Source organism: Bombyx mori, chromosome 3 (genome assembly GCF_030269925.1).
Source record: "Bombyx mori chromosome 3, ASM3026992v2".
Classification (NCBI taxonomy): Eukaryota; Metazoa; Arthropoda; class Insecta; order Lepidoptera; family Bombycidae; genus Bombyx; species Bombyx mori.
Window position 1 is genome coordinate 3,796,605 of NC_085109.1, and position 23,183 is coordinate 3,819,787.

General features: G+C 36.8%; 2 protein-coding genes across 9 annotated transcripts in view; both read right to left on the reverse strand.

Annotated features, from left to right (window-relative positions):
* LOC101742157 (kinesin-like protein unc-104) overlaps positions 1 to 15,383 on the reverse strand; it is a 102,423-nt gene extending 87,040 nt beyond the window's left edge. For all 6 annotated transcript variants that reach the window (XM_062675115.1, XM_062675110.1, XM_062675116.1 and 3 more), the window contains exon 1: positions 15,241 to 15,383. The gene's annotated coding sequence lies outside the window, so the exon portion shown is untranslated. The remainder of the gene's footprint in view (positions 1 to 15,240) is intronic.
* A 2,889-nt stretch (positions 15,384 to 18,272) lies between these two features.
* Sod2 (Mn superoxide dismutase) lies at positions 18,273 to 23,177 on the reverse strand. 3 transcript variants are annotated; one of them, NM_001043834.1, is given in 5 exon segments: positions 18,273 to 18,561; positions 19,868 to 20,022; positions 21,266 to 21,404; positions 22,572 to 22,750; positions 22,848 to 22,879. In NM_001043834.1, coding segments are annotated over 5 exon segments (651 nt in total). In that variant the 3' UTR covers positions 18,273 to 18,415.
* Positions 23,178 to 23,183: the final 6 nt, after the last annotated feature.

A 23,183-nucleotide genomic window follows, 5' to 3' on the forward strand; every position in this document is an offset into this window, starting at 1 on the left:
CCGACTCAGTGACAGAAAATTGACAAGTGTTTTTTCTTTAATTTGGCATTGATCGAAATTTTGTTTATATTATCGTTAGTAATATTATTTAATGTTGAAAAAAATTGTAAGGCTTTCGTTTCGTCGTAGTTTCTTAGAAATAATCAATGTTAATTAAAACTGTGCTAACTTAGCGCACTATGCTGATGCATTTGAAAACTAATTCACGTTCCAATTAAGCTTTAGCATAATTCGGCATTGTGCGTCACTGAGTCGCATTATGCTCTGTAATTGGAAAACTACCTATGTTAGCGTACAAGTTCATTTAAAAAATCTAAAGTCTCCCAAAATCCTGAAAAGGTACTATGAAACATAATTATATTCGAAGAATGAAAGGCTGAATGAATGAATGAACGGTTTAAACGACATTATTCTTAATACGCCAAATTAAAGGTCTGTTTTATTTGGTATTAGCATTAACAGTTTTGATGTTTTTAATCAAACTACAATTAAGTTTACCATTGAACTACCTAAAAAAATTTTTTTTGTTAATATATTTTTTCCAAATTTTAAAGTTTAACTGACTACTTGAAAATTAAAAAAAATCTCGTTTAAACTATATAGCTTTTCATCCCTTAATATATTTTTACTTACAGTGCAAATATATAAGACAAATATATATTAACCTACGAATAATAAAGCTAGTTTCGTTATTCGTAGATATTAACCTATTAAGGATCTTGATGCGAATGATTTTCACTGACAGTAAAACTACACATTCGCACAGAGACCACCGAAATTTTATAGGCAAAAGTCGCCTGTTTTGCCTTAAAGGCTTAAAGGATATGGCAAATTACCTGTTATTTTACCAGAACCAAATACTAAAATCGTTTGTGTTATATCATATCTTACAATCGTACTGCAAAAACTGAGACTTAACTAATGTCGCATGGCGGATGGCGGCATTTACGTTAGTCATATGTATGGTCTCCGGTAACCACTTTTTTTTTTTGCTTAGATAGCTGGACGAGCTCACAGCCCACCTGGTGTTAAGTGGTTACTGGAACCCATAAACATCTACAACGCAAATGCGCCACTCACCTTGAGGTATAAGTTCTAAGGTCTCAAGTATAGTTACAACGGCTGCCCCACCCTTCAAACCGAAACGCATTACTGCTTCACGGCAGAAATAGGCAGGGCGGTGGTACCCACCCGCGCGGACTCACAAGAGGTCCTACCACCAATAATTACGCAAATTATAATTTTGCGGGTTTGATTTTTGAAAATCTCTGATCTGAGTTAAGCATATAAATCTTCGTACACAGAAATCTATTTCCACATAACGTAGATACCAAACTCCGGTCCGATTCACGAACGAACATTAATTCCTTAAAACCGCTGACGTACAAACATTGTTCACTCGCACCATCCAACATTAGGCTCAGCATCGATCCCCTCGTATATTCCAATAAAGAAGGACAAGACACTAATAACGCGACCTCAGTAAGCTCCCGAAACGACAACTCAAGTTCTAAACGTAACCAGTAACACCAAAACGAGCCTTATAACGAACGGAATACGCGAGAAAATCGCCTAAATTGAGTCTCTGCGATAATAAATACGAAAAGAGAACCGCACGTCCGGTAAAGTTTTTAAGAGAAGGCGACGTACGTTGAATATTAGGCGAGGTAAAAGTAATGGAAATTGGATAATACGCGTCTGAAGAAATTACTGAGGCAAAACTTTTTATAAGAGAAATTACATAAAAATAATCGTTGTTCATGCAGAGCAGAAAAAAAGCAAAAGCTTTAGCAAAAGCTTTTTTACTATCGCCAACATTACTAACATACCGATATACGGCATATAACCAAACATTGAGAAGACATTATAAAAGATAGTAATAGATATACATATGTACTAATAAATTCGAATCAATGAACCCGTGAACACATAAAACAAAATGTTTCAATTATTATCTATATATTAATACGTGAAGCAAAAACTTTGTATCCCTTTTTACGAAAATTGCGCGGACGGAGGAGTATGAAATTTTCCACACTTATAGAGAATATAGAGAAGAAGAGCACAATGCTAATATTTTTTTTAAATAATGCATAAAAGATACATTAAATCAATAAAGAAAACATTACACACACTACATACCATGTATTTGACGCACACACGCATGCATACTATTTATCAAACTTTTGTTCTTGACGTCTGTTGTCAAATTGAGATTAAATATTGTTTGTCTTTGTTAACATTTTTTATAGTGTAGCCTTGACGAAAGTTGTGATTATAGAAGTATAAAATACAATCATAATAGTGTACCTATAAACTTACAATTCCAATTAATTATAGTCGAATTTCGACTACTGCGGGACCTCTAGTCATACTAAACGTTCTCGAAACTAAGCCCTTGTATTTTAAGCACCATAGTTTTAAATTGAACGTCTATTAACAATGGTACGTTTTTTTTTTATTGATCATCATCATCAGCCTGTCTCTCTACTGCTCAATGTAAGCCTCTTCCATAGTCCGCCACAATGTGTGATTCGCCGCGTTTAATTGATCGGGATATTCAATGAGATAAAAATTAGTATTGATGACGTCAAGCGAGCTCATAACTCCACGAGCAGGAAGTATATACATATGTACTAGCTGGTCCGGTAAACTTTGTTTCGCCATATACATAAATTATTTCTAGGAAAGATAAATAACCTAGATACCGACTGCAGCGCCATCTGCAGGGCTGATTTTTAAATCTAAACCATTCTCGAATCCACCTGAATGTACACTGAAAATTTCATTAAAATCGGTCCAGCCGTTTAGGAGGAGTTCACTGACAAACACACGCACAGAAGAAATATATATATATATAAAGATATACCTAAGTACCCTACATTTCAAAACAAAACAAATGGTTACACGGAAAGACCGATGCTCGTGTAAATGAAGTAAAGAAAACAAGGTGAAGGCAATTGAAAGTATTGTAGCAGTATGACGGGTATTCTGAGGAACGTTACTGGCGTGAGCCCGCACGGATGGGTTCCACTATCCTAAGTCTTTGTCGGGAAGCAGTAAGGGTGGCGCTACAGTAACAACCGGGTAAATTTTAAAAAAGGCGATGAAAGTTATTAGAATAAGAGAGAAATAAAAAAGGCCGAAAGAACTGTAAGCACTACAAAATCACAAAAAGTATTTTATTTAAAGCTGATAAGAAAACGAAATCGATGTCCCCACGTTTTACCACATCAATAATTTTAAGTTATATTGACGAAATTAGTTTGGACTACGACTACGTAAACATGTGATGTCTTGTATATTACACTGTCACTAACTGCTCTGGTCATTAAATATATTAAATTTCCTAACTCAGCATACTTCAATCAGTTAACAACTGCTCAATTCGTATCATACCCTGTGACTACGGTTACTTTTTCAAGCTTCTCCCATATGAGACGGTTCTCCTTACCTCTACCCTCCGTACTCAGGGGTCAAGAACAATGACAGACGTTGTGATGTCAATCAACTCTGATGACCAGTTAACACCAAGAGGAACGCGAACTGGTTCACTCATATGTATGATGAATATAACAGATTAACTAAAAATCGTTTTATTAAAAAACGCAAAACAGAATATTGCCATAAATCATCAATTAAAACTTATATTATACTACTCCGTGGAATTTTTCATAATTAAATTCATGAACATTGTTTTGTAATTAATGAGAAATTTTCCAGGTTAATTAGCTGTGCTCTACGTATCCTTAGGAATTTTTTGAGAAAAGTTCTGGGGAACGTTCAACTTGATGGAAATACGCCCTACCTCGCTAATGACTATCCATTTTGTTGGGGAAAATGAATAAATTCATTTTAGATATAAAGAACCAAACAAGAAATCATGATCATCTCTATTTATCCGTGAACAGAAAAGGACAGAAACCTGAAATGCGCTAACGATAATATCAACAAAAAAATATATAGTCTATTAGAAATAAGGTATAATTTTTTTTATTTTTTATTTTATTGCTTAGATGGATGGACGAGCTCACAGCCCACCTGGTGTTAAGTGGTTACTGGAGCCCATAGACATCTACGACGTAAATGCGCCACCCACCTTGAGATACAAGTTCCAAGGTCTCAAGTATAGTTACAACGGCTGCCCCACCCTTCAAGCCGAAACGCGTTACTGCTTCACGGCAGAAATAAGCAGGATGGTGGGACCTACCCGTGCGGACAAGAGGACCTACCACCAGTACACCTATACCTATACTCCTATCAAATCAAATACACCTATCAATTCGAGCTAAGACAAGTTAATATATCATCATGCTCAATACATTGCATTGTCATAGCATGGCTGATTGCTCTTAGGTAAGCTCGTGTTTTGAGCAATCGCAATAGAGTGAATCACCTAACTTAAATGAGAATAAATTGTACCCGATGCAAAACGCAATGAAATTTTAGTCCATGACCTTGAATTTTTTTCCGATTATCGAAAAGTTAACTATTGTAGATGGCGACCCTTGATAGAAGTATCCTATCGAATCTACATTCTGCAATTAATTCACTATAAACATAAGCGAGTTATAAATTGTATCGATTATTTGTATTGGACACGTTGTAATAAATATTGACTGTTTTCGTCTATATTTGCAGATAAAAACGTAGGCGCGTGAAGATAAACATGATGTTTCTAGAGTGACACCAGCCAGCACTGGTAGCATCTTTGTATAATAAACTAGCGACCAGCCCTCGCTTCGCTTCGGAAACATTAAAACACACATGAAACCAAAAAAAAAAAAAAAAAAAGTAGCCTATGTTCATCAGGGACAATGTCGGCTTCTAATGGAAAAAGAATCTTTCAAATCGGTCCAGTAGTTTCGGAGCCTATTCGAAACAAACAAACAAACAAATCTTTCCTCTTTATAATATTAGTATAGATAATTCTACTCGCTTTATCTTAGTTCAAGCAGTAAATGAATTCGATGTCGTTTTACACAAAACATTTATATGTTAACGATCTGACTAACTTCCCGACCTTTTATCCTTGTATAATACAATAATTATGATAGGACTGCCGTCTATTGGTACACTCTTACTTAGAAGTAGGCGGGAATCAATTTCTAAATCCTACAATTCTGTGTCTAGTATTTATAGAATTCAGTTTTCATTTAAAATCTAACCCGTACCGTAATTGCAGCACTATTTATTATTACCTTAATTGATATCCATCAACTTCCCACCCACAGTTCCGAAAGCACTAAAAATATGTACTTCAACCTCAAGACTTAAAAATAAAAAAATCACACAGATCTTATTTTACAAAACACGAAACTGATATAAACCGTGGCTACTCTCTAGTTTCCACTTTACGACCAGACCGACAGCCCTAACTCTAAACTATATATATTTTTACACAAGCGAATCATGGCGGCGGTAGATTACAAATTAAACTTTTTACGTCCGATATAAATTCAGTGGTTAATGGATAGTTTAATTGCTATATACATGAGACGTTAATTCTGTAAATTATATTTAGTGGTAATATATTTTATTTTATTTAATAGGGGAAATTTATTATTATGCATAAGAGAAGGTACAAATTCCTGCACGTACCAAGAACTCTACCTACTAAGACTAAACTAGAACTTAATTCCTGAACAATCCAAGCCATCTGCCCAAGCATCCGATTCCAGAGCCAAGAACTAGGAATGAAACGGGTAATGAACTTCTCGCAAGAAAATGAGAGAAACGGATGAGGCTAGCTCGCGCAAATCAATGCAATCGTTCTGTTCCCACATCGAATCGGCGGTCGTCGTCGAGAACGTGACCGGCCTCTTGGTCAGTCGGCTTTTATTTATTTATTGCACAGGACGGTGGACGAGCTCAGGTGGACGGTGAGTCCACACGGGTAGATACCACCACCCTGCCTATTTCTGCCGTAAAGCAGTAATGTGTTTCGGTTTGAAGGGTGGGGCAGCCGTTGTAACTATACTGAGAACTTAGAACTCATATCTCAAGCCGGGTGGCGGCATTTACGTTGTGGATGTCTATGGGGTCCGGTAACCACTTAGCCCCAGGTGGGCTGTGAGCTCGTCCACACATCTAGACAATAGAAAAAAATAAAAAAGCAGAATTGTCGCATTTAGGGCTACAAAACCCCAAGAATGTTGTTAAAAAACGTATCCATCCCCAAAGTTGAATGTTTAGTACGATTTTTAGTCTAACAGTATCATTGGATTTTTAAGTAGTCTAAAATCAGGCTATATAACTGTTACGATTAATGGATTGCCCTATCGAACATTGATAAATGATTTTGTATGGCCACAATTGAAAGATATTGATGTGAACGTTTATTTTCAATAGGATAGCGCTACGTATGGCCACAATTGAAAGATATTGATGTGAACAGTTATTTTCAATAGGATGGCGCTCCCTGCCACCCAAATAACGACAACATCGTTCTTTTGCGTGAACTTTCCCAACTGTGTCATTGGCCATCGAGATCTTGCGATTTAGCACCTTTAGACTTTTTTTCTTTGGGGCAATATGAAAAATATCGATTCAAAGCCTCAAAGATAGAATTCGTGAAGTTATCAAGGACATAGAGCCACAAATGTACGAATTGGTGATTTAAATTTTAATGAAAACAAGATGGTCCTACAATCGTAGCTATGGCGACCATTTACCTGATATTGTTATTGTTGTCCGATAATTTCGCTTAAAACCCCCCTTTTTACATATAAAGATGAAACCTCTTATTAGAAGATACTGTATAAGAGATGCGTTTATTTGCCTTTTTCCTACTTCCAATTCAGTAACAATAGCATTTAAATAGTAAACTCTAATGGCGCATAGGACATAACCCGATTTTTGTTTAAATAACAAGTAAATTGGTTCAATTACAAGTGACTATAATTCAAGTCTTTTTTTTTTTTTTTTTTTTCTCTTTATTTTTTTTTTTTATAAAGAGGGTTTTCTCGATTTCGAGACGTCACCCTCAAAGTTTACACAAAAAATTTAAGCGCGACGCTTTATACTTACGTCTACCAACTTATATAGCATTCTGGCTGCCCTCGACAAGGGGGAGGCCAAGATGCTGTTATAGACGCCTACATCCATTGCACATAAATCAAATTCTAACATAAAGCCACTGCGCTCCGCTTCACTCCGTACACACTCCTTCATTATGTGGGTTGCATCCTCGACTACTCCACACTCGTCACAGTTTGGTGAATCGCATATTTTCATCAAAAATCCAAAACTATTTAGAGGAATGTGTCCAGACCGAAGTCTGAAGGCAGTCACAATATGTTTTCGATGCATATCTACTCCTGTGAACCAAGGGAGACGAGAAAGGCTGGGCTGTATGGTTCTATACCATATACCTTTAGTTCGTGATCTCTCGTCAAAATATTCTTTCCAAAAATCTATGCATTGTCTTCTAACTAAATAAATAATATCACTAAAATAAGGTAAACAATCAAGAAACAGTCCGTCAGTGATGGCTTCTTTCGCTAGACGATCAGCTACTTCATTTCCGTACAATCCAATATGAGCCGGCACCCATTGCAACACTATATTCTTTTTCTGCATTTTACTAACGGTCTCCAGGATCCTGTAGGCTATCGGTGCGCCTCGAAAGATCGAGGTACATCGAGCCAAGTGTTGTAACGCACTCTTGGAGTCCGTCAGTATTACAAAATTACCGGATTCAAATGACGCGACATAAGACACTGCTTCTGCAATTGCTAAAAGTTCTACATACATTATAGATACTTTAGCCGCTAGTTTAACTTTAATAGAACCTTGCGTCTGCGGGTCGAACACTGCCAAGCCCGACTCGTCCCCTTCCTGCGATCCATCAGTATAAATTGAATAATAGTTCGAATAATTTAAATTTAAATATTGATTGCATGTACGTTTTACGAAATCACAATTATAAGTACGTTTAGCCTTTTCCAAATCATCGATTTTAGTTTTAATTATATTAGATAGGTCCACACTGCTTACCCATGTATCAAGAGAGAAACATTCCATTTGCTGAGAAGTATAAATAGGATAGATATCGAGTGATTCATGTACTGTTACTAACAAAGGTTTTTTCCTCCGTCTCCAATATACTACGTCACGACAAAGTTCTACAAGTCGATTCAGTGACACAATTAGTTTGTTATCTTTGAATGATTTAGCTTTCAACCAGAATTTACCGGCTAGATAGTACCTACGCACAAATAGTGGTTGCAAATTGAGCTCCCATTCCATTACATGTATAGGCGTACTTTTCACAAAACCACCAATTACTCTCATACATTGATTTTGGAGTCTATCGAGCTTAACTGTCTTACTCTTAACTGCGTTATCATAAAGGAAACTGCCATAGTCTAATCTAGAACGAACGATAGATATATATAATCGTCTTAAATGATCTGGATGTACTCCCCACCCTGAACCGGCTAAAACTTTAAAATTTTTTAATGTTTTCGAACATTTCTCGATTAATTCTTCAATATGTTTGTTCCATTTTAACGAGCGGTCTAACCAGAAACCCAAGTACTTGACACAATCTACTACTTGTAACGGTATGTTGTTAATAAAAAGGTTGACATGTTCTCTTCTATACCCTCTTTTGAATATACATACTTTACTTTTAGATGACGAGATTTCCAAGCCTATCTCTGAAAGCGATGTAATCATTTTGTTCAAAGAAGTTTGTAGGCAATTAGCACCCTCACTAATATTACTAATGCTCGTATACAACACAAAGTCGTCCGCGTATTGAGAGATAGATACCGCATCATTTGTTATATAGCTGCAGATGTGCATAGTAGCTATGTTAAACAACAACGGCGAGATTGGGTCGCCTTGAGCTAAACCTTGACCAGAAGAACGGCAAATATATGAGTTTCCAGTGTATATTCTTAATTTTTTAATTTTTAAAAAGTTCCAGAGGTATCGACACATTTTATTTCCCACTCCTATTTGATCTAAAGTCTGGATTAACGATTTTATGTTTATGTTATTGTATGCGTTATCTATATCAAGAAAACAACCTATTGTCAAGTTATTGACTGAAAACGCTGAATGGATTTGCGAAACTAAATCGACGAGATTATTTAATGTAGAACGGCTTTTTCTAAATCCGGTAGTATCCGGTGAGAGTAAATTATTTTTTTCAATAAACCATTCTAACCGATTTCTTAAAATGCTGTGGAAAATCTTACATAAACACGACATCATTGCAATAGGTCTAAATGCAGATGCGCTGTGAGGGTCACGTCCGGGCTTAGGTACAGGTGTGATGGCGATATCTCGCCACTGGGCCGGTACGAAGCCGGTGTCGTAAAAACGGTTATAAAGTGATAACAATATAACCAATGCGTTCTCAGGCAAGTGCTTAATCATTGAATAAGAAATATTATCACACCCGGGTGCGGTATCCTTTGCGCGGATACAGCGTTCCAGTTCCTGACTAGTGATAGGAATTTCTAATTTATGATTACAAGAAGAAAATGATGGGTTTTTAGGGGAGACGTAATCTGGTGTCATACTATACAGAAGGGTACTAGCGTTTTCGTCACTGACATATTGTTTAGAAGTTCTACGGCCTTTAAACCATTGCATTCTTTGCCACATCTCACTTTGCGTTGTTGCGCCATCTATTGCTGTACAATATCCCTGCCAAGCTTTATCTCTAGTATTTCTGATCAGTTTTTGTGAGTCACGTATTTTTTCATTAAGTAGTTTCAAGTTCCTAGGCGTCGGATTGCGTCTAAACGTCGAAAGGGCCAATCTACGTATCGCTACTGATCGAGACAAATCTGCGTTCCAATAGGGTTTAGGTGAGAAAGTACTACTGGGATCTGTATTATATCGAATATATGGAACATGAACGTCTGCTGCTATATTTAGATATTCTATAAAATGATCGTACCCTATTTGTAGGTTCTCCGACACGATATAATTACTACATAAAGATTCCAGCAATGTCTTATAACCGTCCCAATCGGCTAACTTGAAATTGCGCCGTAAAATATTCCTAGGTAAAACATCAAAAGAGTTAGTAATTTTTATAAATAAATGATCACTGCCGAGGGTTTCGTTTAAAATACGCCAGTCAAATAATAAAGCTAAATCGGAGGAGACAAAAGATATATCAGGCGCGGAATGTTGCAGCTGATTGTTATTGTTATTAAATCGTAAACGTGTTGACTTACCATCGTTTAGTGAAATGAACTTATTATCTGTGATAGCCTCAAAAATTTGTAATCCTCTGGCATCACTTTTATTAGACCAGTTAGTGTGGTGCGCATTGAAATCGCCCAAAATTAAAGCTTTTTTACTCACCAATGAAAATAACACATCCCAATCCTGTTGGCTAGTGCGTACCGATGGAGCACAATACACGGAGAATATATATTCAATATCCCTACAATTGTGAACCTTAATACCTATTATTTCTAAACCGGGACTATTGTTTTGTATATCAAAAAGTTGTGAATTAATAGATTTGTGAACAAAAATGGCAACCCCGCCATAGCCGTCGTCCCTATCCCTACGATAAATAATATAGTTAGTTATTTTAAGTCGATTGTTCGATTCTAACCATGTTTCACTCACGGTAGCAATGTGGACTTTCTCTTTAAATAAAATATTTTCAAACTCTAATAACTTAGGTCTTAAACTTTGAGCGTTCCATTGTAGTATAGTTAATTTCACAGGTTTTTTATTTTTATCCATAGTCCATAAACAGATCTAATATGTTTTTCAATACTGGCCAGTCGGAAATATTGTCTACCGCAACCAAGATCAACCATTCGATGCAACACTTAAGTACACTTTTCACTTTAGATTCTAGCGACACTGTTTTTAAAAAAAAAAGATCTTTCAATTTATTCAATAACTCTACAAAATTCACATTTCTTCTTTCCTTCTGTTCCAGAGGCACATTTTTCCCGGGCATCTCTTCTATTTCAGCTTCAGCAGCAGAGTCCAATACAGATACATCAGGCTCCCTACGACGACGACGTTGTTTTTTCGAAACCGATCTTGTTTAGCGTTTTCTTCGATGTGAATCTCCGCTTTTGTCTGTAAGACGCTAGCAAAAGTCGGTGCGTTACTCTGCAAGGTTTTTGGTGGCACGGATGAGATGTACTCCATTAGCGGAGGAGCAGGGGTAGCGGTGAAACTAAACTTTTTGGGCACCTGTACTGGAGAACTAGGGGCTACATACATCGTCAGAGCCTTTCTGTAAGTGCAATTAAATTCAGCCATGATTTCTCTAAGCCTCTTTTCTTTCAAAAATGCAGGACAGCCTTTATACATGGCCATATGCCCCCCTTTACAGTTGACGCAGCTAAATGTAGTGGTTTCACAGTTGTTATGTTTACCTCCACACTTTGGACAAATTTCTTTGTTTGTGGGACATCTCTTTGTAGGGTGTCCTAATTTCCAGCACAACCCGCACTGGGATACTGGGAAGACGTATCGGTCCACGCGGATTCTTAGCCCCCCTATAGAAACATACGCAGGTATGAACGCACCCTTAAAACATAACCGCACCGACTCACTAGGTACCCATCCGTCGCCCGAGCTACTGCGCCGGTTGAGACGGAATATAGATACCAGTTCTGCTGGTTTGGGGCACGATATTGTGTCAAAAATCTCTTTGTCGGATATTTCCAAGTCTATGTCGCGAATAACACCATATGATAAATTCTTCTCCATAGCTCTTTGTACACGCCAGCCTTTATCTGCTATCTTAGAACTTTTTTCAATCCTCTCTGCGCTCAGTGGGTTCTGTACATCGATACGCACTTTGTATGGGTTAACATATTTTACGCGGTCCACATCGGTAATATCCATCTCACAAAATATTTTCGCTAAAGAAAATTGTTTCGGCAGCGGCTCACTACCAGTTAAGTACATCTCTATTTTCTCAACTTCCGGTTTAAGCTTCTTCTGCTTCGATTTAATCGTTGTCCATTCATCGTCACTGTTGACATCTTTTCTCTTCTCTGGTCTTAACCAATCCTCCATCGCATTCATCTCTTGCATAGAATTCTCTTCTTGAAATTGTTCTACCTCATCACCAATCAACTCCTGCTCACTCAAAGTACTCCTGCTCGACCGCACATCCATTGTTTCGTGTTGATTATCTACCCTCGTTATCAGCGGCGCGGTCGCCGGCTACCCAACGGTGTTGGGTATGCCCCCAGCAACGCGCTGACCGATGCGCGGAACGTATTTTTAAATAAACAACACACTAGCACCTCGTGCGAGTGCAGCGCAGAGACTGAATTCAAGTTTTCGATACCTACGTAATTAATTACATGATAATTACAAAGGGTTCATTCACATCTAAGCGTCACCCTTTGTAATACATACTATCAATATTGAAGGAAGGTCATTGACTGATCTTATATACGAAATCAAGGGGTAAAGACTGACAAATTTAATGTTGTGATTTCATAACGATCGCGATATCGGTAACAACTAATTTAGAAATCTTAACAGTAATTACATGTTATGATTTTTTACATTATTTTTCAATAGGAGAAGGAACCAAAAGCCAAGAAACACAATAACCCAAGTTTCAATTACGGATGCGTCTCCCCCTTCCGTTCCGGGAGTGCATTCACCGATCGACTCGATCGCGTGTGGCGCCGGTTCGGATAAAATATTGCTGTTGACGCCAACGACGTATGTACTTTTATACAGCAACAACACATCGGTCAGTTTTGTACTTAGGTATAGAGTTGAAGCCAATAGACTCGTGTTGGCAAAAGGTAAATTACGACTTTTCCAGTTCCTTAAACTACACTAAAGCACATGGAAAAATATCTGTTAAAATGACTGGCTTTCTTTAGTGAAATGTTGAATCGAATTGAATTGCAGTCAATCATACTTGGATTATAAATAATTGGAAATAGTACCTCGAAGCCAAGCTTAATTTATTTATTTATTTTTTGTTGCTTAGATGGGGGGACGAGCTCACAGCCCACCTGGTCGTTAAATGGTTACTGGAGCCCACAGACATCTACAACGTAACTGCGCCGCCCACCTTGAGGTATAAGTTCTAAGGTCTCGGTATAGTTATAATGGCCGCCCCAACCTTTAAACCCAAACGCATTACTGCTTCACGGCAGAAATACACAGGGTGGTGCATACCCGTGCGGACTCATAAGAGGTCCTCGTAATCCCCAGCAGCGCACCTGGTATGTTAATATACAAGTATATGTATCGATTTGGAAATTTTATCATAGTTTTCACAAAACGATGGTTTCTATTTTAATTGCAATACATAAACGAGTGGACTACAATAATAATTGTTGGAACTGCATAGCTTTAGAGCTATTATAGTTTTATTAAAATCTGCTCAAATATATAGATATTTATAAATATCTTTTCAGATTGTTAATAACATTACTGTTACTGTTATAAAATATTATATATTAAATCCCACGACGGAGAACGTTGCACCTTCTCGTTCGCAGGTAACCGCTGGTCGAAGGTCGAAGGGGGTAGCCATGGAGTGTCGCCCGTAGGCTGCTCCGCCTGAGAGGTGCTGCCAGCGGAGCATAAGGCCACACTTGGGGCCACAACTTGTCTTTGAAGGCGATGTTTGCCTTAGACGAGTCGACCGTCTTTCAGGTTGGCGCGGAGAAAAAAAAGAGCTCTTTCCGTCACCCTCCGTCGTCGTCGTCATCGTCGTCGTCCGTGTATGTATGTATGTATGTGTATATGTATGTGTAAATATATGTATATATATACGTATATGTATTTCACTGGATTGGTACACCGCGCGTAGTTCGTTTCCAAATGATTCTTGTCCACCTGATGGTTGTCTGGAAGAGATCGCTGTTAGCGATAAGACCGCCAATTGTACTTTTTTGTATTTAATGTTGCACACAGTTTATTTGTTTTTTGGTGTACAATTAAGAATACTCTCTCTCTCTCTCTCCGTCAGCATCGTGCAGGAGGGCTTACGCTCAGCTTCAACCTCGGTACTAGGCGGGCTCTGTTCTCAGGCTCACGACTGGTTCTAGGCGATCGAAGAGATAAAAGACGTACGTGACACTGGCGCACTATATCGTATCACTTCAAGTTCAAAGTGGAAAGTAGCCGGTTGACGGTCTGTTTCCAACACGGCTAGTTCACATCCAGCTGGACATTAGTATCCATCCTGGGTGGCCTAAAGGGCCAGATGACATCGAGATACTTTCGCTGATGATTTTATCAGTCAGGAGTCCTATAGGTGGTCTTGGATTTGATTGTAGTGTTACCGCCCCACCTACCTGTCTCAGGTTCTGCCCAATATTCAAACTGCAAGGAGTTGTTTAGTAAGTCACTTGAACCACTTTTGGCAACCCCACTTACCTATTAAAACGTAAAATCTTATGGCACAGATGGTGAAGGGGGGTGCGTGTAACACTCAATCGCACCATTACACTTTTTGAAACACATAGATCCCAAGAAAAATTATGTAAGCTTATTGAAATAGATATTCCACTTATTTATACCAATGCTACCAGAAATATGGAAATAAAAATCTTAAGATAATAAAAACTTATTTCATATTTTTTTTGCTTAGATGAAAAGATAAGCTCACTGTTCGTCTTTTGAAATGTTGTTTCCAGAACGATAGTAACATGAAATCCGATATAATATAAAATAGCAGTGTATTCTTAGTTCTAGAGCCCTTGTTACATATTAAAAACTGAGTATATTAAGAACTTTTCATTGATTATGATATTTTGATAGCAATTAAAGCCATTTAACTCGTGTGTGGTTGTAGGTAAGCTTGGGCCTATATTTATTGTTCTAAGAATACGAATTGGTTTTGAAATAAAATTATAGCAGACAATTTTAAAATGTATGTGAAAGCTACAAGCCGGTTTATGAATAAAAACTATGTTTTCCTTTCAGTAATATCACAAATTAATTATTAAATTACTCCTAATACTACAGAATTAAAAGCTAGAAATAGGTATCATACAAAATAAATTAGAACAACTAAATTCATGTTTACCAGGATAACTGAGCTAGAATTTATTTTTCATCAATTAAAAGAAACTTCCACATTTATTAAATATACTAGACGTATAATTGCACTGTGTTTGTAAACAGATAAGCTCGTTAGTTATTAAGGTACATAATAATAATAAATTCATACACTGCGATAGAAAATCGATAACAGAAGCACTAACTTTCGTTACAAAAAAGAACAATATATTGGGAATTTAAACAACTTACCTCTTCACGGTCAGCTGGTATTAATTTCAAAGACCACTAAATAAAGTCCAGAAATTAATTAGAACTTTTGAAAGCTCAGATATTAATTAAAATTTCATCAAAATCCGCGACACAGCAAACAATCAAAATCATCTAGCTTGACAGATTTTATTTCTGACATGTTCAAATTTTTATTCTGTTGAACAAGCAAAGGGAACGCTAACTATAGAACAACAGTAGGCAGTAGCTTAGCTCTGCCCCTATCATTGCTGAAACTCATGGACGACGGTAACCACTCACCATCAGGTGGGCCGTATGCCCGTCTGCCTACACCGGTAATAAATAAAAATCTAACGGCCAGTCACGTATGTTATATGTCACGTACGCCGAAAAATCCACCGAAATATAGACAGCATCGTTCTCGGAATTCCAGTGTATCATACTACAATTGCCAACTGGTTTTAGTGGTCGTAGGACATTATATAAGTCTGTACGAGATATTCGATATCTAGAGTAAGTTCCCAAGGCCGCCAGATGTCACGTTTTTTCTGACGAACGAAATGTGGCCGATTGCGTAGTGTTAGTATGTACTAAGAACGCATGCCTACCTGCTATCTTGCTTAGACGGCCAATTTTCATGTATTAGGTAATCAAGGTACATAAAATCATTACGTACTTCACGTAAATTCTAAAAGCTGATTTTTACGTATATTTTAGGCAATATCCTTAAAAATAAGTCGCCAATACTCCCAGACACTTTCCGTCGGCCGAATTACTTTGCAGACGTTTTAAAGCTCCCAAAATAATTACCTAACTTGACGTACTTTCTGAAAGCTGATTTTTATATATGTCCACCAGACAACTATTTTAAAACCTCATATAAAAAGACAGACCGATCCAAGGGGCCAATCATCCCCTAAATTCAATTTAATACCTCTGTGGGTAAGAGCGCGAGGGCATTATCCACGCGCATGACACTGAGTGAGAAATGTATTAAGCTAAATTGACTTCTCTGTCTCTCTATCTCTCTCTTACAGTTGACTCATCTAAATACCGGTCACCGTCCGCGTCGTACCCGTCGCTTGCGATGAAGGGCTCGACGAGCGAATTAATCCATAGAAAGAGCCCACTGAGTTTCTCGCCAGATCTTCTCAGTGGGTCGCGTTTCCGATCCGATGGTAGATTCTGCGAAGCACTGTGCTTGCTAGGGTCGGTGTTAGCAACACTCCGGTTTGAGCCCCGTGAGCTCACCTACACACGTTGGGGCGAAGTTGAAATAGACTCTCAAGGCTATCAGCATAGGTAGGGAAAAAAAACTTAGCTACTACAGCCCCGCCTATTTCCTTAGAACTCATATCTCAAGGTGGGTGGCTGCATTTACGTTGTAGATGTCTATGGGCTTCAGTAACCACTTAACACCAGGTGGACTGTGAGCTCGTCGAACAATCTAAGCAATAAAAAAATAATAAGAATGAAGTTATAAGGGGTTTGATTATTTTTTATTTATTTTTATTAGGTACTCGTCCAAAGTTTAGAATTATAGGTAGGATGCCACTTGAACGTGGCTGAGCTAACGCTCCTGATCTGCCTCGTATCTCATGTATAAATGCATTTATCATGAGTGAGTACCACGGTGTTGGACAGTGGTGAAGCGTGGTGGTTAAATCTCTTAGACTTTAGCGAGTGCATCATCTTGCAGAAGCAGTTGCCGGGAGAGCGCTCTTCCCTCCGCACCGAACTATACTTGAGACCTTAGAACTTGTATCTCAAGGTGGGTGGCGCATTTACGTTGTGGATGTCTATGGGCTCCAGTAACCACTTAACACCAGGTGGGCTGAGAGCTCGTCCAACCATCTAAGCAATAAAAATAAAGCTCATAACACGTTCCCGGCAGATGAAAGAGAGCCTTTTTCGGATGTCTAGCTGCCTTAGAATGGACTCGTTTGTTCTCATGGCTGGCAGTCCACGGTATTCGTAGCATACTCCGCCACACCCACATTTCAAAGGCATCGATCTTTTTATATCCCGGCTTTTTATGCACCATGTCTCCGCCCCGTAGAGGAATATGGGATAGATCAGTGCCCGCACCAAGCGCACTTTGGTTTTATATCGGATACTACGATTTTTCCAGATCTTCTCGAGATTGGCCATCGCACTTTTAGCCATACCGGATCTTCGGCGTATCTTCCCGTGCAGCCACCCTCGGATGTTATTTGCGACCCAAGATATATGAATTCCGCTACTTTCTCGTAACCACTGAGTGCATCAGAACGTGGAAGAAGTTGCGCTCTATCTATTATCATTATTTTGGTCTTGGAGTGGTTGATTTTAAGACCGAGTTTAGCACTTTCTTCTTCCACACGGTTCAGCAGAATTGCCATTTCCTCTTCATCGGATGCAAGCATGGTAGTATCGTCAGCGTATCTCAAGTTCGTGAGTGTTTCACCGCCCACGGAATTACCGCCGTTTCAGCCTTCAAGTGCTCTTCTCATTGTATATTCGCCGTAGACATTAAATAATTTGAGTGACAGAATGCAGCCCTGACGCACTCCGCGTTCTATATGGAAGGGTTTAGATCTTCGATGACCATCTTTAATAATTTAACAAGTATTCTCTGGACGTTTTTGCTGGCACTGTTGACAGTTTTAGACGAGAAGTCTACAGCCTTGCTCAATGAGTTTTTTCAATTAAGTAATAGCGTATTTGGTAGTAAATGTGTATTAATGTAGGGTCTTCATGTAATGTTATATATAGTTTTTCTTTGTTTTTTATATAATGAACCGCTTTTTTTTATGCATGCAGTCGGTACCTGTAATTGTGTTAGCATTTAGTGTGAAATCAATGTATATGATACCTGTAATGTTCTGTGCTGATGTATAACATGTTGGTACCCAATAAATAAAATAAAATAAAATAAAAAATAATACTTATATACTTCGTCGTAGCCTGCTAAGCCATTGCCGTAATTTACAAATAAATCCAGTTTTTAATTAAGCCAAGCTTATGTGTAGGTAGGCACATAAAATCCATAAAGGTATAAGAAAATGCAAATAAACGTATTTATAAATAAGGAATTTTAATAAATTTAATTTCGCATCACATAACTAATTCTCTTGTTCTAACAAAGATTCACCATGTGTTGTCTTAAAGCGTTTATAAATAACTAAATTGGTTTAACCGATTTTTTTGAAATTATTCACTTGAGCGCTTTTTCATATCTCTGAGATATATCATTCCAGTTGGCTACATCGAAAATAGCTTTCACGTAGTCGGCACGAACGTTCTTGTACTGAAGATAGTACGCGTGCTCCCATACATCGATTCCGAAGAGCGGGACCAATCCTAAACAAAAACGAATCATTAAATAAATCAACAATGGTTCATTGATCTTATTGTGTACAATAATATTTATTTACTGGACCATTAGTCCAAACTTTAAAACAATACAAAAATCATTTTTTGACAGTAGGCATCAAACGCATATTTTTTTTCCTTGCAGGCAAACTCGCATACGGCCGACTTAATTGACTTCCGCAATACTAGGGGCATAGCCAAGCCGCTGCCTACGGCAAAACCTGCCAGAATACATCACGGGCAATGCAAAACAAAAAATTTATTTGTCGAAAACGATTGTTTTTAATCCTTTTATGTCGCTGGCGCTATGTCTCCAGAAAGAGGAACCACTTCATCCTAGATTTTAAATACACTCAAGCCCCATCATACAGAAACCAATAAATTTGTAAATGTATGAAGTCAATTTTTGATTTGCACATAAAATTACAAAACACTTTAATTAACTTCAATATTATTTAGCGTCTTGGAATCTGGTCATAGTAATTGTTTACAGTGTGATCAGCTAGTAATGACGCACACTTCAACATTGTAAATCAGACTACAAATAAATTTAATACTGTTTTTCAAACTAAATGACCATTTCAACGCACATCAACTTTACACTCATTCATTCAAATTAATAGGAAATATGCATATAACTTATGATTCACGTGTATAACCCTAACCAACCCACCCCATGACTGCCAAAAAGTAGAACAAATATAATGTCTTCCCCTTTATTATTATAAATTACAATATATCGTAATAATATATATTCCAATTTCCTTTTCATCATCAACATGAAATGTGGAGAGTTTTAATTAACCATACTTTTTGTTTCAAATAAAATCTGAGAAGGAGTGCATGAAAAATGACTTCTTTTATTATCTAGCTGACCCGGTAGACTTCGTAGTGCCTCAATCGATAAATAAAAGACCTACACTTTTGTATAAAATAAACTTAAAACAAACAAAAGGAATCGGTCCGACGGAGGACATATCAAAGGAAAAACAAAATTGTTATTTTTATTTAATTCCGAGCATTTTTATATTTATCTAACCTTTTAAACCTTCTCGACTTCCACAAATAATTCAAGACCAAAATTAGCCAAATCGGTTCAGCCGTTCTCGAGTTTAGCGAGACTAACGAACAGAATTCGTTTTTATATATAGAGATTACGTATATTTCCTATTGGTTTAATGAATTTTAAAATTAATTTAATAATGTGACTTTGAAATGATTTTGTTAGGTGATGATATCATTTATTTAATGATTATACAGATGTTTCTAAAGATCATAATTATTTGTAACCAACCAGTGGTGGCCTGCAGAGGATCCTGGTTCTGGCATGTAGCTATTTGCAATTTCTTCATTTGTTTGTTGTAGCCAAGCCAACCCCAGCCTGAGCCCTGTACTGCCACAGAAGCTGTCGACAGTTGATTCTTTAAGTTATCCCAGGATCCAAAGTCTCTGGAACAGTTATTTATATATTAAAGAAACAGTGATTCAGGATTATTTATATGGATTAAAGGACTCATTTTTTTTTATCCTCCCGTAGTTGCGAGTGTTAACAAGTAGGTAGTAACCTAGTACCTATGAATTGTTTTAATTCTAACAAGTGATATAAGCTACGATATACGATAAAAGCGAAAATTAAAAATGTACCAACTATAAATAAATTCACAAGCCACATGCTTTTTTATCTAAATGCTATATATTTCTATAACTAAATTGCTATTTTTTCAGTCCTAGTTTAAGACAGTAGTTCACAGTGATAATCCTATATCGTCGGTAAAAGCTGAAAACAAGATTAAAAATTAAACTTGTTAGTACAATTAATCACACACACAGCACCTTAGACATTCAAGTAACAAAAAAAACGTGAATTTGCAAACATTTCCATATTAAAAAAATGCTATTTTATTAGTTTCAAAGGAGGCAATGTGATAACCTATGTTAGGTATTATTGCGGTCTGATATAACAATATAATTTAATTTTAACGTGTCTTTGACTTTGAGTGTTAAAATACCTGAGGCACAGGTCCTATAGAGCAATACTTATCTGACGGGTTCACAAACAACTTCTATGGTGACTAAATAAGATCGTGTAGAAGCTTAACCCATACAATTTATAAATTTACTTTTGGCCTGAGTCAAGCAGTGAAGATCTTTGGGATAATGACGTCATTATTTTAGGGTGTATTGTCAATTGCAGGCATAAGTACCTACCGCGAATTTGATCATTTACCTTGCGAAGCAGTCTGACTTTTTCATATTAGGATTGCGAAAGCCGTTTTGCAATACAATTGACTGTCTTTTTATCTCAGGGCGAATGGTAACATTAACGCCGTTTTGTCTATGGTCTCTGACAACCACTTAAAACCGGGCAGACCATTATATTGTTCTCTAAACTAGTGCAGAATGTGGTAGACACATGGTCAAAAGACATGGTAATAGATGTGCAATTGCTATTAATTACACATTTATTACCATGTCTTTTAGTAGTTACAAATTTTCTCATATTGGTAATTTTGTCTTATCATAGGCTTGTTTCTATTTATATTCCAAAAGTTTAAGAAAAAAATTAAGGATCAAACATCTTCTAAAAATATTAAACAGTAAGGATTTAGATTGTTATTTTAAAAGACCAAGAAAACCATCACATAAAGCAAAAAGAAAATAAAACATGCAAAATTTATTCAAAATCAAATACTTCTCAACGGCTTTGGTGAGAACATCAGAAGGCTTGCCACCATTTGGTGACAGGTTGTGCCAAAAGATCGAGTGGTTGATGTGACCACCACCATTGAATTTCAAGGCTGGTGCAAGGTTGATAATGGTGTCGATATCACCTGAAGTAGAATAGAGTATAAACTTAACACCGATAGAAAAACAAACATTGCTATACTGGTAATCGTCACCTCTGGAGCCTCTGGAACCCAAAGGGTTAATATTAATATTACATTAAATATTAGTTTACGTAATAAATTTGAATAAGTATTTATTTATTCATCTTTTTCATGAAAGACTGAGGATCAACTAATTATCTATCTACATTTTTCGGAACTTCAAAAAGCAGGGTAGAATGCAAAAGCATTCTGACTAAAAAAAAAAAAACTATCCGATAAACACAGTTCTACAATCCTAAGGCTTGTCAAATTATAATTTTACTAAAGTAATAATACTAATAAATAATAAACCTAACTATTTTCTATATTGAACAACCCAAAATGAATTAATCTTTTGTGTAGAGTGTAAGGGAATCATTTTCAAAGAAACATAAAATACGAAATAAGCTAAGTATAGAACTGATCTATGATTACGGTAATATTAGCACACATGTTGGGTAACAAATCAGTTAATTGTATGTCTGTTTTTATACAACCTACACTTAACAATCCTTTTATTAAAAGGAGAAGAAGCACCCTCACTAATACATTACAAGTGAGTTCACATAATTTATAGTAAAATGCCAGCTGACTCTTCCCGTGGTGAACACAATCCAGCACAAGAGCAGGTTTTAATTATGGTATATTACATTTCTACTGTGAAAATAACGCAAGATCTTATTTTCAGTATAGTTTTATAATATCAAATATAATCAGTAGACAACCTGTCTTTGTATGCCGCTTGTCATAATTCCCTTACACCTAATACTAAGTTTAAATACCACTTACATTTGAGTATCTATAGACTACTCATTACTTATTAACTTTCAATATACATATTTTGAAATTTATTTTACTTTTCAACAGCTTGTGAAAATGGACAGGAGGGTACTGTCTTACACGGAGTGAGATTCAACCAGAATATTGAGTGATTTATATGCCCTCCGCCATTGAATTTGATCGCACTCAACAAATTTAGAATAGTGTTTGTATCTGCTGCTGTAATTTACAGTTATTTCTGTAACTTATAAAAGAACACACATTATGTGAAAATAATGTAATGTTTAACTAATTTCTTATGGCTTAGCTATAGCGGACTTAGTAAATTAGAAAATTTATACCAAGTACAACCTTTAGCTTGTGCCTGTGCGAGTTTCTCTTCAGCAACGTTTAGATTGTTGATATAAGTCGCGTGATGTTTGCTGTGATGAAGACTCATGATTTCACGGCTAATGACCGGCTCCAGTGCATTGTACTCGTACGGAAGCTCTGGCAAAGTATGCTTCTGGCGAGAAGCACCGGCAACTCGACTGATTAAACATATAAATTGTATTCAAAATAATATTTTAAAGCAAATTTATTAACCGAATTATATTGATTGTTAAAATTTACTCGCATTTTACTCACATCAATGATCCAATCCTTTGTGACATTAACATGATGACTAAAGAAGTTCAATAAAAAGGAAACCGGTCAACTTTAGAATTTACTAAATGTACTTCACGGAATTAAAAATGATGAAATTATGCAACGTGAAAATTGCAAATTACATTCATAGATAACATACACCCATAACACAATACACAGATAACAAAGATTATACATAACCAGCAGCCAATCTTTCTTTTAGTTCTTTATTATTTGGTATAATCTATGATTATATTAGTAAAGAAAGAAACCAATCGACTAAAACAAGAAATAGCGTACATGACATATCATTGGTTCATTTCGGTCACAGTGACT